This window comes from Capra hircus, chromosome 5, assembly GCF_001704415.2.
Source record: "Capra hircus breed San Clemente chromosome 5, ASM170441v1, whole genome shotgun sequence".
Lineage (NCBI taxonomy): Eukaryota > Metazoa > Chordata > Mammalia > Artiodactyla > Bovidae > Capra > Capra hircus.
Window position 1 is genome coordinate 66738952 of NC_030812.1, and position 12611 is coordinate 66751562.

Consider the following 12611-nt stretch of genomic DNA (forward strand, 5'->3'; position numbering starts at 1 on the left):
ACTTGCCGTCTATCTTGCCCAGGGCTTTGAAATCAGCACAAACCGCCGGACCCCTTCGCGCTTCGCGTGCCGGACCCGAATCCCGCCACTTCCCTCTTCACACGCCGGCAGGAGGGGGTGGCGGCACCGAGGCGATTTTATTCGTATGTTTTTCCTCCGGGTTTTGTCATGGAAACGCTGACACACAAGCTCCAGACGGCGGCCGGCCGGACCCAGGACTGAGGGCCTTTGGGACCCTGCGGAGCGCGGCGCGCACTCCCCGGGAAACAGCTGGACGCGACCAAATCCCGGGTAGGGGCGGGGGGAGCGACACGCTCCGCCCCGACGCTCCGGTCCCGCCCTCCGCCCGGCTCTCCGCAGGCGCCCTCCCCTCGGCCGGGGCTGCGAGTTGCTTTTGGTAAAACCCAGCCCCGAAATATATAGATCATTGGAGCGCAATGAAGTAGCCTTTGGAGAGGAGGGAGGGGGCCGGTCCGACAGCCACAGCGGCCAGCGCAGCGGCAGCGGCGGCGGCGGCGGCACCACCATCAGCATCACCGCTCGCACCCCAGTCGCCCGGCCCGTGAGGAGGCAGCGGCGGCCGCCGGCGGGAGCGGAGGCGGCGGCGGCGGAGAGGCGAGGAGGAGCCGCGGGAGGAGCAACGGCGCGCAGCCGGCGGGTCCACGCATCTCCGCACTTCCAGAGCAACTCCTGCGCCTTCCACACCCCTGCCCGGGGCTGGGGGCTCCGAGAGCAGCCGCGAAGCCAACCCCTATCCTCCCAGCGATCCTTGCCCAGCCCTGTCCTGCGCCTCCCGGGCTCCGCTCCGCGCCGCGGGGTCCCCGCTCCTGCGCTCCGGGAGCGCCTCCCGGACACCCGGGTTCCCGTAGCCAGGACAAAGCCATGAAGCCGGCGCTGTTGGAAGTGATGAGGATGAACAGAATTTGCCGGATGGTGCTGGCCACTTGCTTGGGATCCTTTATCCTGGTCATCTTCTATTTCCAAAGTATGTTGCACCCAGGTAGGGGGCGCGTTAGCGTGGTTTTGTTGGATATTTTCTTCTTTCTCGTGCTCTCGCTCCCTCGCTCACCGTGGCTGGCTTCTGACTCTTCCAACCTTACCTCTTCTCTCTGGGCCACCTCGGGGTTCCTTGCTGACCGGATCTGCCCGGATCCCCGAGTCAGGCTGGGGAGAAAAGATATACTCCTTCCTCTTCTTCCTCCCAACTCCAGGCTGGAGGATGGGACCAGAGGGGCGGTAGATTTTTTTTTTTTTTCTTTGTGTCTCTTGTCTGTCTGCGAGGTAGCAGAGCAAGGTAGAGGTTGTGGGAAGCTCCTGGGGGTGGAGGATCAGTTTGAAGAGAACGAAACTCCCTCCTCGCTTCTGCCGAGATCCGAGGTTGAAAGAGGCGCCGGGAGCCAGTCACCCCGCTCCCCAGAGAGCTGCCTCTTCCTGGTGGGGGGCCGGGGACGAAGGGTGAGCGCCGGGCGAGGTTGCTCGTCTGGCCGCGAGCTTGGGAGCCTGAGGGTAGGCTCCCACGTGTGCGGGTTTCGGCGCCGCGCCGAGCAGGTGGAGGGAGATATTGGGGGTGCCCGACATTGCCCCCCCGCACCAGCTGGGGTTGGGTCCCGGCCCCGGCTTCTAGCCCCCGGTGCGCGGCTCCGCATTGACCTTGCGGCTAGTGCCACGGGGCCTGCTCCCTCCCTCACAGAGCGGCTCGCGACCCTATGCTGGGGGGTACTCAGAGCCTCGGTATCGCGCCGCTTTAGTTTGGGAGGAAACTTTGGTCGGTTCTGGGCTGACCGTCAGTTGCACCCGCCCCCCACTCGTGGGTTCTGAGCATCCGGAATCCCCCGGAGCTCGCCGGGCCGTGTGCGAAGGAAACCCGCCACCACCCCTACCCCGCGCCTCCCCGCAGTCCCCGGTGGGTTAAACAAGTTCCACACCTGAAATCTGGACTCAGAGAGGGACGAGGCTGCCCCTTCCGAGGGGCGGGAAGGAAAGTTTGAGAGGGAGGGGCGGCCTGGAGCGCGGTGGCCCCCGGATCGCAGCTCCACTGCGAAGCCCAACAGGTAAAACCTTCCCGAGAAGCTTCCGGGAAAACGGGCATCTCGCAGTGGAGTCGTGATCTTCCATGCCCTGGCCCCTAGCAGGCCCCCTCTGGACCACATGGGCTCCCAAATCTACCAATCATGTCTCCCAGTTGCCTTTCTCAGTATAGTCATGGCAATAATTTGCTTTTATAATTGCAAGGAGGGAGCTGGAAGCCCATTTCCTTCCAGGGCTATAGAGTTATGTTCTGCTTTCTGTGTGTATCTGACCCAGAGGCAGCGCCGAATTCATCTAGCCTGCTTTGGGTGGTGGCACAGGACCAAAGCTGTTCTTTCCATCAAACTTGGGGATTCCTTGACAGCTCCGACAGAACGGTCCCTCTGCCTGGCTGGGCCTGGAGGAGTTGTTAAGGCCGCCCCTTGGCCAAGAGTAAGGTCTCAGTCTGGCGTGGCCTGACACTACCACATGTAACCTCAGGACGTTGGAGCTAGCCTGGTAAAGGGTGGCTTTTGTTTGCAGCTGGGTATTTTTAGTTCCATGTCAGCAAACTGCAGCGGTGTTTGTCTCCTCACCCAAACCAGTGGTTGTGAAACTTCTTAGGGAATTTAAAAATGGACCTGGCTTGCTTGCTGGCAGCCAGGCAGTGGTTGCAATGGGCAGGACCAGACAGACTGCTGTGTCCCGGGCCAGGCTCCGCCCGGAGGGCTGGGGGACTGGGTGGTGTGCAAATACACTGGGGGCCCAACAGCTCAAACAAAGAGCTGAATGATTTGGTCTAGACACTACAGATGTGTTAAGGCCACTTAAGTTTTGCCTGGACCGAACGTGCCGGGTAGTTCTCTGCGGAAATGCCTGGGACAGTGAGGTGTTAGTCTCCAGCAGGAATGTGCTATAACTTATCTGTACCTGTTAGTTGTCCAGGGAGATACTAACTAGTGAGACTGTTGCTGCCCATGATTTTCAAGCATCCTATGTTTCTCTTACCCTGTGTTAGATTTAGAAAATAACTTTCCAGCCAGGGATACCAGGAAGAAATTTCCAACTTGTAACTGACACTTTGTGAAAATTTCCAGCCCTAGTTGGAATATTAAGTTGGCTTGAAAGTGGTGTTAGCTGCTTTCAGTCTGGCTTTTCGGTACCAGGGACAGAAGCTTTGCCAAGGCTTTCCAGATAAGGATTTGCCATCCTTGACCCTCTGCTCTCAACCTTGGCTTCCCTTCCTGGTCCCACTTCCAACCCCCAAATGGCGTTTGTGGATTATTTGCTTATATGAGTATACTCATCTGTTATTTTCTGCCAGTCTATACCAAAGACTACTTTCAATATGTTCTATTGAATGTAGAACTGTATTGGTCTGCATTCAACTGAAAGGTCTTCCTTATTTTGAATTATGTATAATTGTTTCACTGTTCCATGAAAACTCCATGCCAACAGTTTATTATGATATGGGACATAAAAATATACTTTGAAATTAATATTAAACATTTACACCCCCCACGCCCCCTCCACACACACATTTTATTAAACTATGCTCTTGATGACAACTGATGCTATCTCTTTTTCCTACTGCTTGGAATTTCCTTAAAAGTTAGCTGCTCTTTGCTTCTCTGAAGGATTTTGGGTTGTGACAGCTGATCTTTTAGCCTGGCACTGCAGTTTCCATTTCTCCAGATCACCCTGGGAGAGGCAGAAGGGACCACAGCATGGCACAGATTGTGTTGCTAAAAATTAGGAGCCCTCTGGCAGAGAGGCTATTTCTATTCCTATCTGAAATAGAAATGTAGTATTCCAAAAAGAAATGGATCCCTGGCTTCATTGATGGCTAGAGAATACCTGGAGTGTGTGAGGAGGAAGAGAATAAACAGAGACAAGCTGGCGGGGGGCTGGCTGACTGTTCCTCTGATTTTAATCTGGGATTCATTGTCTTTTGTACTTTTCTAATACAGCAGCTTGAGTAATTGATCTTTAATTTGGTTGTTGGGTTCAGCAGAAGTGGGCTCCTTGTCAGCACAGGCAGTTTTCTTTAGGTCTTTGACACTCTAAGTTGATAGTCTTAGGGCAGGGTCTGGGTTTTAGGCCCTATTCTAATCCCAGTGTCCGGCACAATGCCCAGCCCATAGTAGTTTCTCAATAAAGTATTTGCTGGGTGAATGAAGGAAGTGACTAGATTCTAGGAGACCTGCTTCTCCAATTTTGGGGAAGTTGTATCAAACCTTGCCAAGAATGCCTCATCAGTAAGTCTGGCTCTCTTAAGGGGGGTGTGGGACGCTGGAGACAAGGTCCGGACGCTTCTCTACCCTTCTGGTCTCTGAGATCCCTCAAGTCATGGGTCAGGTTTAAGCTCATCACACCCCAGACAGAACGCTCCTCTTGGCCTAGAGTTGCTGCCCCGAAGTGTGAGACAGTGAGGCTGGGTGTCTTGGGTAGGGGGAAGCTTGGTCTCTTTTAGCCACTGACCTGTAGAAACCCATCTGCAGGAAGGACAACCTCTGTGGGCGTGAACTGCTCCTGATCTCAGTGAGAACGGAGCGCCATGCCTGTGCTTTCTGCACAGGTTTGCGTCCATCAGCGATCGCCTCCTGAACAGTGACTTGTCTCGGGTACCTGCCCTAGATAGGCGGCCTTTGATGGAGCTGTGTCTTGGGGCGGGCTAGGCTGAGCTGAAAGGCCCCCAGGCTGCTTTTGTGCTGAGTGTGTGAAGGTGGCTCCCCTGAACCTTCCTTTTGTGTTACTCCGTAGGGTTGTGGTTTTGTTTGAAAGCTCCTGTTCATGGGAGAGAAGCCTGGGGAGAAAGCCTTTCTTCTCTCTTTCGCTTCCTCTGTTTTCTTTTTTTTTTAATGTTTATTTTTACTGTCGCCTGGGATTTCTTTGCCTTGGTCAAATGTATTGGAAGATTATACCCTTTATTTAAAGGCTTCCTCGGTTACCCCTTTGTAGTTTACTTGATTAGATTGGATGTAAAACACTTGCATTATAATTTTAACCTAATTATAAAAGTAATATGTGCTCATTTCAGAAAATTTAGAAGGTACAGAAGACAAGCAATCATCCATTAATCTACCACCAGAGGCAAGGGGTCCTTTTTTCCTATTATAGAATATATATATTAAAAAAATAATTGAGATCCTATTCTGAATTTTGTACCTTGTTTGATAGGTAATATGTATTTTAGACAAATACATCATTATGGTCATTATGGTGACCAGTAATTAAGTTGAAAAACAGAAAACTTAGCCACAAACTTTTAAATTTATAGGGTTGCCTATACCTCTAACCACCCATCCCTACTACTTTGCAGAGTGCCAGTCTGGTATCGTGTTTTTTTTTTTTTTTTTCTTTCTGCACGTATTTAATTTTAAAGAATCTTTGTGCTGATACATGAAATGAATTTGAAGTTAGACCAGGTTGTAGGGGCTGTCCTCTTATATATCTGAAACTTCTTTTGAAAAGAAGTCAGGAAGTTCTCAAATATGACACTGTTATAAATCCTGGAAACTGCATCGAATAGCTGAAAGATAAGATGTTTCCAGCATCTGGTCTCCCCTTGGCGGTTTAAATGTTTGCACCTCCGTGGGGAGTTTCATAGCTGCTCAAAGATGAGACAGATACACTTAGGCAATTTACTTCAACAGTTAGATCTGCTGTCCAGGAGTCCTCATTTTGTTGCCTCTGAAATAAAAGTGGTGATTGGGCACCGGAGGAAGAGTGGTTGGGGGGTTTCTGATGGACGAGGGGTGGGAGAATCAACCCGCCAGCAGAAGGGGCTGCTGTTTATATTTATCTGGATGAAAAGCCATTTTGCTTATGAACTGTATCTGCCACAGCCATTTAAAAACAGGAAATCAAAGGCTTACAAGTGGGCACCACCCTTTCCCTTCTTAAATCTACCAAGAGGACAAAGCTCTTCTTAATCTGGGGACAGTGAATGGAAAGACTTTCATGAAAGTCACAGCCACTGGTAAGGGCAGATTCTGAAAAAAACCAGAAGTAGTTTTACGTATTCATTTTCTCTCTCTTTTTTTTTTTCTTGAATTTTGAGACCCCCATCTTTATCACAAATGAAGAGTGAGGCAGTCCCTCCCCTGAGGTCATTGAATAGTCTGATCTGTCCATTAAAAATTCCTAGAACTTGTAATTTGATGCATCTTACATCAGATGTGATTCATCACAATTTGAGATCAGAGTTGCTCTTTCTTTCTCTGTCTCTTTCTCTCCTCTACTCTATGCTGGGTATTGTTCTGGGCACTGGGGATACCATAAAACATTATTTCTGCCCTCACGGAACTTACCTTCTAGTGAGGTATAGGCAGACTTTAAGGAAGTGCGGAAGTCACATACATAGGCGATGTGTCAGATGGTGTGAAGAGAGAAGAACAAAGCAAGAGATATGAATGAGGGATGTGAGAGGCCAGGGTTGCAGTTTAATACAGAGGTCATCACAGGATGTCGCTGACAAGTTGACATTGGAGAGCAGAGATGGGAAGAAGTGAAGGAGCTGGCCACATGTCAACCCAGTCCCAGATAGGATATTCCAGGTCTGTTCCCTGAGGCAGGACCTCGCATGGCAGGCAGCTCTGAGTGTCTGGAGCAGAGGGAGGAAGCAGCTAAGACCAGAAGGTGCAGAGAGATTGTGTGGATCTTGGCCTTGACTGGCGACAGGATGGGAAGCTCTGGCAGAGTTTGGGCTGAGGACTCTTGGGGGAGGGGTTGTGGAATGGGTGGACAAGCCCAAAGCCTCTCACTTGCACTTCTGTGTTATCTTCAAGCAGCACCACAGTGCAGTTGGGTGAGGTGTTTACTGTATAAATCCCGCTTCTCCTCCATCAACCTCTGCCTCTCCCTCACCTCCAAACTAGACCACCCCCTTTTTCCAGTTTTTTAAAGCAGTAATGTATAACTCAGAACAAAATAAAACAAAACCAATTTGACAGGAATTCTAACTGAGTTTGTGTTGGGAAATTCTTGAAATGGCTAAGGCGTGATCCACAGCATTCATAGATGGAAACCAACAGCCCCTGACTTCTGGAGGCACTCCAGAAAAATAGAGAAGGGATGGATCAATGATTTGGGAGTGAAAGACCCAGGTCCTAGTTGGACATACCCCCTCTGCCTGCTCCTGTGAATTACTATATTTAATCAATTGTAAAATACTCATTCTTTTCACCTGTCTGACATTTGACTTGTTGTAACAGATGGTATCTTAGTGCTGTGCTGACCTTTAATGCATAGCCTTTATTTTCTTAGTGGAACATAAAGTAACAGTGATTCTTATAGTTGATGCCCTTGGACCTACCTCTGTAAATTGTGAAAGTACGTTCTGTACACCGTGGCGTACCTCAGAATCTCAGTAAGGTGATAAAAATGGCATTCGGGCTCCAGCTGAGGGCCCGGGGGAGGGGGTACCTGATTAATCCCGATCACGTGCTTCCTAAAGGATTTGCTGGTCGGCAGGCCTTTCAGTCTTTTCTGCTGTACCTGGGAAATTTGCACCTACTTTCAGAGCCACAGGGCTTGTATCTCTTTCTAATTTAACTGACGAGGTTGGTAAGAGTCAGAATAGGAATGTGGGGAAGTGAGTTATTTAATATGGGGCTCAACTCCCTGATGGCTCCCACGTAAAGTGTCTGCCTGCAACGCAGGAGACCTGGGTTCGATTCCTGGGTCAAGATGGTCCCCTGGAGAAGGAAATGGCAATCCACTCCAGCACTCTTGCCTGGAAAATCCCATGGACGGAGGAGCCTGATAGGCTGCAGTTCATGGGGTCGTAAAGAGTCAGACATGACTGAGCGACTTCACTTTCACTTTCAACCCTGGAAGATCACAGAGAAATAGACTTCGTGACGTTGTTTGAGGAAAAGGTCACCAGTGTGGATTTTGCTTTCTTTCCAGGCTGCTGGACTCCCACGGCCTCGGTCATTTCCCTTTTCTGTTGCTGTTTAGTCACTAAGTCATGTCCGACTCTTTGTGACCCCATGGACTGCAGCACACCAGGCTTCCCTGTCCATCACCAACTCCCGAAGTGTACTCACACTCATGTCCATTGAGTCTGTGATGCCATCCAACCATCTTATCCTCTGTCGTCCCCTTCTCCTCCTGCCCTCAATCTTTCCCAGCATCAGGGTCTTCTTCAATGAGTTGGCTCTTTGCATCAGGTGGCCAAAGTATTGGAGCTTTAGCTTCAACATCAGTCCTTCCAGTGAATATTCAGGGTTGATTTCCTTTAGGATTGACTAGTTTGACTTCCTTGCTGTCCAGGGGACTCTCAAGAATCTTCTTCAGAAATGCGTGGTAGTTGTTTGTTTACTTGTATTCGGTACATGTTCCTCTTTTAAGGAACCTCTGCCAAGTTCCTCTTTATAGCCTCTAAGCTTGGCCCAGAGGTACTTAGGAAACATTTAAAGAGTAAATAAGTGACTGGCAAAGATGCCTCTTCCGCTCCTGTGCCCATCTCACCAAGATACATAAGCCCAGAGGGAAGAGCTTCTGGTATGGTCTGCTTTGTTTCTCAGACCTCTTTGCTTCTGGCTTGCTAGGATTCAGCCAGGCTTCAGGGTGTGAACTGGGAAGGGGTCTAGGTATTTAAGCAGAAAGGTATTTAATGGAGGGAATCTGGTCCTTAAAAAAGCTGGGAATGCTGGTGGTCAAGAATCCACCTGCCAAGGCAGGATATGCAGGACATGCAGGTTCGATCCCTGGGTTGGGAAGATCCCCTGGAGGAGGAAATGGCAACCCACTCCAGTAGTCTTGACTGAAAAATCCCATAGACAGAGGAGCCTGGTGGGCTACAGTCCATGGGCTTGCTCAGTCGTGTCTGAGCATGCACACACATAGAAGCATAGGGCTCTCAGCTGGGCCTCCAGGAATTAGCCTCAGGTAATAGTAGTAGCATATGTAACAACATAGAAGCAAACATATACAGGCCTGGCTACTCAAAAGAACTGACCCACTCAGTGTGCTGCTACCTGAGACTATCTTTAGAACTGCCAAATCCAAGAACAAACTAATGACATTGGGGCCCTGGGATCAGAAATCCTGGTCCCAGGATTGGGATGCTCCTACAGCCACCTCTCAACACCCAGCAAGCCAGAGAGTGGTCCCAGAGAGTGTTGCCAAAACCCCTCATCATTCTCACATCATCGGGAGGCCAAAGAAAACCTGGAAGACGGGGAGGTGGCCTCTCACCTATGGCCTCTTTCTAAATCTGAAGTCAGTGCTTCTGTCTAGGGGAGCCAAACTCACATTCAGAACCTTAGCTTCAGAACCAGGACGGCTGGGAAACATAGCTTTTAAATCAACAGCCCTTACTATATAGAAAGGCTTTCTAGAAGGGAGTAGAATGGGTGATGAGCAGACATCCAGAGTGCTCACCACTCCCTATTGGTAAAACATATGTGAGCAGCCATCTCCCATCTATTTTGCTTATAATAAGTGTATTCATATTATTCCCATTATCTAAATATGTAGGATAAGGATGTTTCTGTTTCTAACAATAGTTATTGCAAACCCACATGTTCATTACCATCTGGGAAATTCTGTTAGCGAACTCCCAGTCAGCTCCCATTCTCTTACCCTTTTTACCTTGTAATGTGGCATTTCCCAGGGGCGCCAGTGGCGCCCAGGTTCCCACTTGCCAATGCAGGAGACGTAAGAGACACAGGTTCGATCCCTGGGTCAGGAAGATCCCCTGGAGGAGGGCATGCCACCCCACTCCAGTCCTCCTGCCTAGAGGATCTCATGGACAGAGGAGCCTGGAGGGTTGCAGTCCACAGGGTCACAGAGTCGGACATGACTGAAGCAACTTAGCATGCAGCACATGGCATACAAGACTCAGGGAGAGAGAGGAATTTTCTTCTGTGCATTTTTTTGTGCGCATAATATGTGCGTGCATTATGAGTATTGTCTCCAAGCTGCAGTGTTTTTTTATTTTTAATTTTTGCAGCTTGTGGGGTCTTAGTTCCTCTGTGTGTGTGTGCTTAGTCGCTCAGTCCTGTCCGACTCTTTGCGACCCTATGGACTGTAGCCTGCCAGACTCCTCTGTCCATGGGGATTCTCCAGGCAAGAATACTGGAGTGGGTTGCCATGCCCTCCTCCAGGGTATCTTCCCAGTCCAGGGATGGAACCCAGGTCTCCCACATTGCAGACAGATTCCTTCACTGACTGAACCACCAGGGAAGCCCAACCAAGGCTTTGGCAGTGGAAGGGCTGAGACCTATCCATTGGATCACCTGGGCATTCCCTCCAAGCTTCTTGACTGGAATCTCTTTAAGCCTCTACTCCACTTTGTGAGGACTAGTTTAGGTAAAAGTAGATGATGTAATCTGTAAATCTATTTGGGATTCAGTTGTAAATGGTGATCTTAGAGCAGTGGGTTGACTGATTTCCTTGGTCCCTCTCTGTCTCCCTCCTCAGGATGCCTGAATTTCGTAAATGCGTGTAACTTGGTACAACGGGTTAGATGAGGGTGTTTGTTCCAATTCGTATTTTACATTAATTCATGTTTTTAACATTAAATTTCTTTTTCTAAATTCAATGAAAATGGAAGCCCTGATGTTTCCTCTCCAGGCCCCTTTGTGATAGTTGGAGTGTGTTGGCTAGACTTTGGAACCCAGGGTGGAGACTGGTCTTGAATGTAGTTGGTGATTGTCAGACCCACCACAGTCAAGTTTGGGTAAAAGTATAGTTTGCCACCCAGGTGGCTCAGTGGTAAAGAATCTACCTGCCCATGCAGGAGATGCAGGAGACATGGATTTGATTCTTGGGTCGGGAAGATCCCCTGGAGTAGGAAATGACAACCTGCTTCGGTATCCTTGCCTAGAGAATCCCATGAACAGAGGAGCCTGGCTGACTACAGTCCGTGGGGTCCCAAAGAGTCAAACATAACTGAGTGACTAAGCACGTACATACAGTTAGTGCTGCTTAGTTCTAAAGATAGTTCTGACAGTGGTGAGTCAGAGTTTGGCATTAGACATGTGGTGTGGCTAGGACTGATATTTCCAGTATCACTGGAGTTCAAGTCTCACTCAGATAGGTATGGATAGAAATAAAGAAGGCTTTCCTGTTGGCTCAGATGGTAAAGAACCCACCTGCAGTGCAGGAGACCCAGGTTCAATCCCTGAGTCGGGAAGATTCCCTGGAGGAGGAAATGGCAACCCACTGAGAATTCTATGGACAGGGGAGCCTGGCGGGCTATAGTCCATGAGGTTGCAAAGAGCTGGACATGACTGAGCGAGTTTCAAGCCCAGCAATGTAAATGTTGAAATCCATATCAATCTTCAGCTTAAGTGGTTATCTTAAAGGCCTTGTGAAAAAGACCCACAAAGGCAACACCAGTTCAACAGGCTGGTAGTTGGGTTTCTGTTAGAAACTGCTCATTTCAAAGAATCCCAGAAGAGGGAGAACACAAAGGCTCCTCTAAGGTAGTGTTGTAACACTTTACATTTCTTAACGGTTGACATATCTTACCTTCAGGGCCGTTGTTCATGGTCATTCACTATGACGAAAAAAAAGCACAGAATTTGCAGCCCAGGATCAGCTTTTAGGCTCTGACTGTCTACTGTGTCCATTTGACATCACTCAGAATGGTTTGGTTGAAAGCTGTTGAGAGTTAGACTCTGTGCTGGGTGCTGGAGATACAGCAGGGAACCAAGTGGACAAGACTTGAGGCGGGGAGACATAATAAAAACAAATGCATGTTTGAACCATTGAGTCTGTTGGATGGTGACAAGTGCTGCAGAGGAAAAAAAAAAAAAAAGCCAGGAAGGAAGATGTGAAATGGAAGCAGTGAGTGATCACTTCTACATAGAGTGATCAGGAAAGGTTCCCTGAGAAGAGGGCTTTAGGATCAAAGGAGGTTCAAGGGGGTGCATTGACAAACGCGCATTTGTGCATACAGCTATTTATTGGGTATTATTTCCTGGAGGCTGACATAGGTCAGGTGTTTAATATGTATTACATATTCCTTATAGGGATCTTACAGGGTTCATCTCTCGTAATCACCATTTTACAAGGAGGGTAGGAGACTAGGGTGGACTTGCCAGGTGGCGTTAGTAGTAAAGAACCCGCCTGCCAATGCGGGAGACACAAGAGATGTGGGTTTGATCCCTGGGTCGGGAAGATCCCCTGGAGGGGAGGAGCGCATGGCAGTCCAGTCCAGTATTCTTGCCTGGAGAATCTCATAGTTAGAAGAACCTGGCCGGATACAGTCCATAGGCTTGCAGAGAGTCAGGCATGACTGAAGTGACTTAACACAACAGTACACAGGAGACTAGGGCATAGAGAATGTGACTTGTCTGAGGTCGCACAAGAACCGATGAATCTAGAATTAAACCATGGCTGTCTGACCCTTTCTCTAAATGTCTAGCTGGGGCTCTCAGTTTGGGGGCTCTCCCTGGCCTCCACATTTGGAAATGTGTCATGATGTGCTTGTTTGTCCCAAAGATTGAGGACATCAGTTTATCAGGCAGAGCCAAGGATGCTAGACATCCCGCACAGGGTGGGATCTTTCCTCCCATCAGATCGTCATCCTAGCCAAGGGCCACCGACCCTTCTTTTGGAGAAATCCCTTAAGACTCTCCACGCTT

At 49.3% G+C, this 12611-nt stretch overlaps 1 protein-coding gene across 4 annotated transcripts in view; it reads left to right on the forward strand.

Annotated features, from left to right (window-relative positions):
• The window catches only part of CHST11 (carbohydrate sulfotransferase 11), a 264580-nt gene continuing 252327 nt past the window's right edge, over positions 359–12611 (forward strand). For 2 of the 4 annotated variants that reach the window (XM_018048194.1, XM_005680565.3), the window contains exon 1: positions 359–1000. In XM_018048194.1, the coding sequence (XP_017903683.1) occupies positions 883–1000 (118 nt within the window). In that variant the 5' untranslated portion in view covers positions 359–882. The remainder of the gene's footprint in view (positions 1001–12611) is intronic. The other 2 variants (XM_018048195.1, XM_018048196.1) reach the window with 1 other exon arrangement.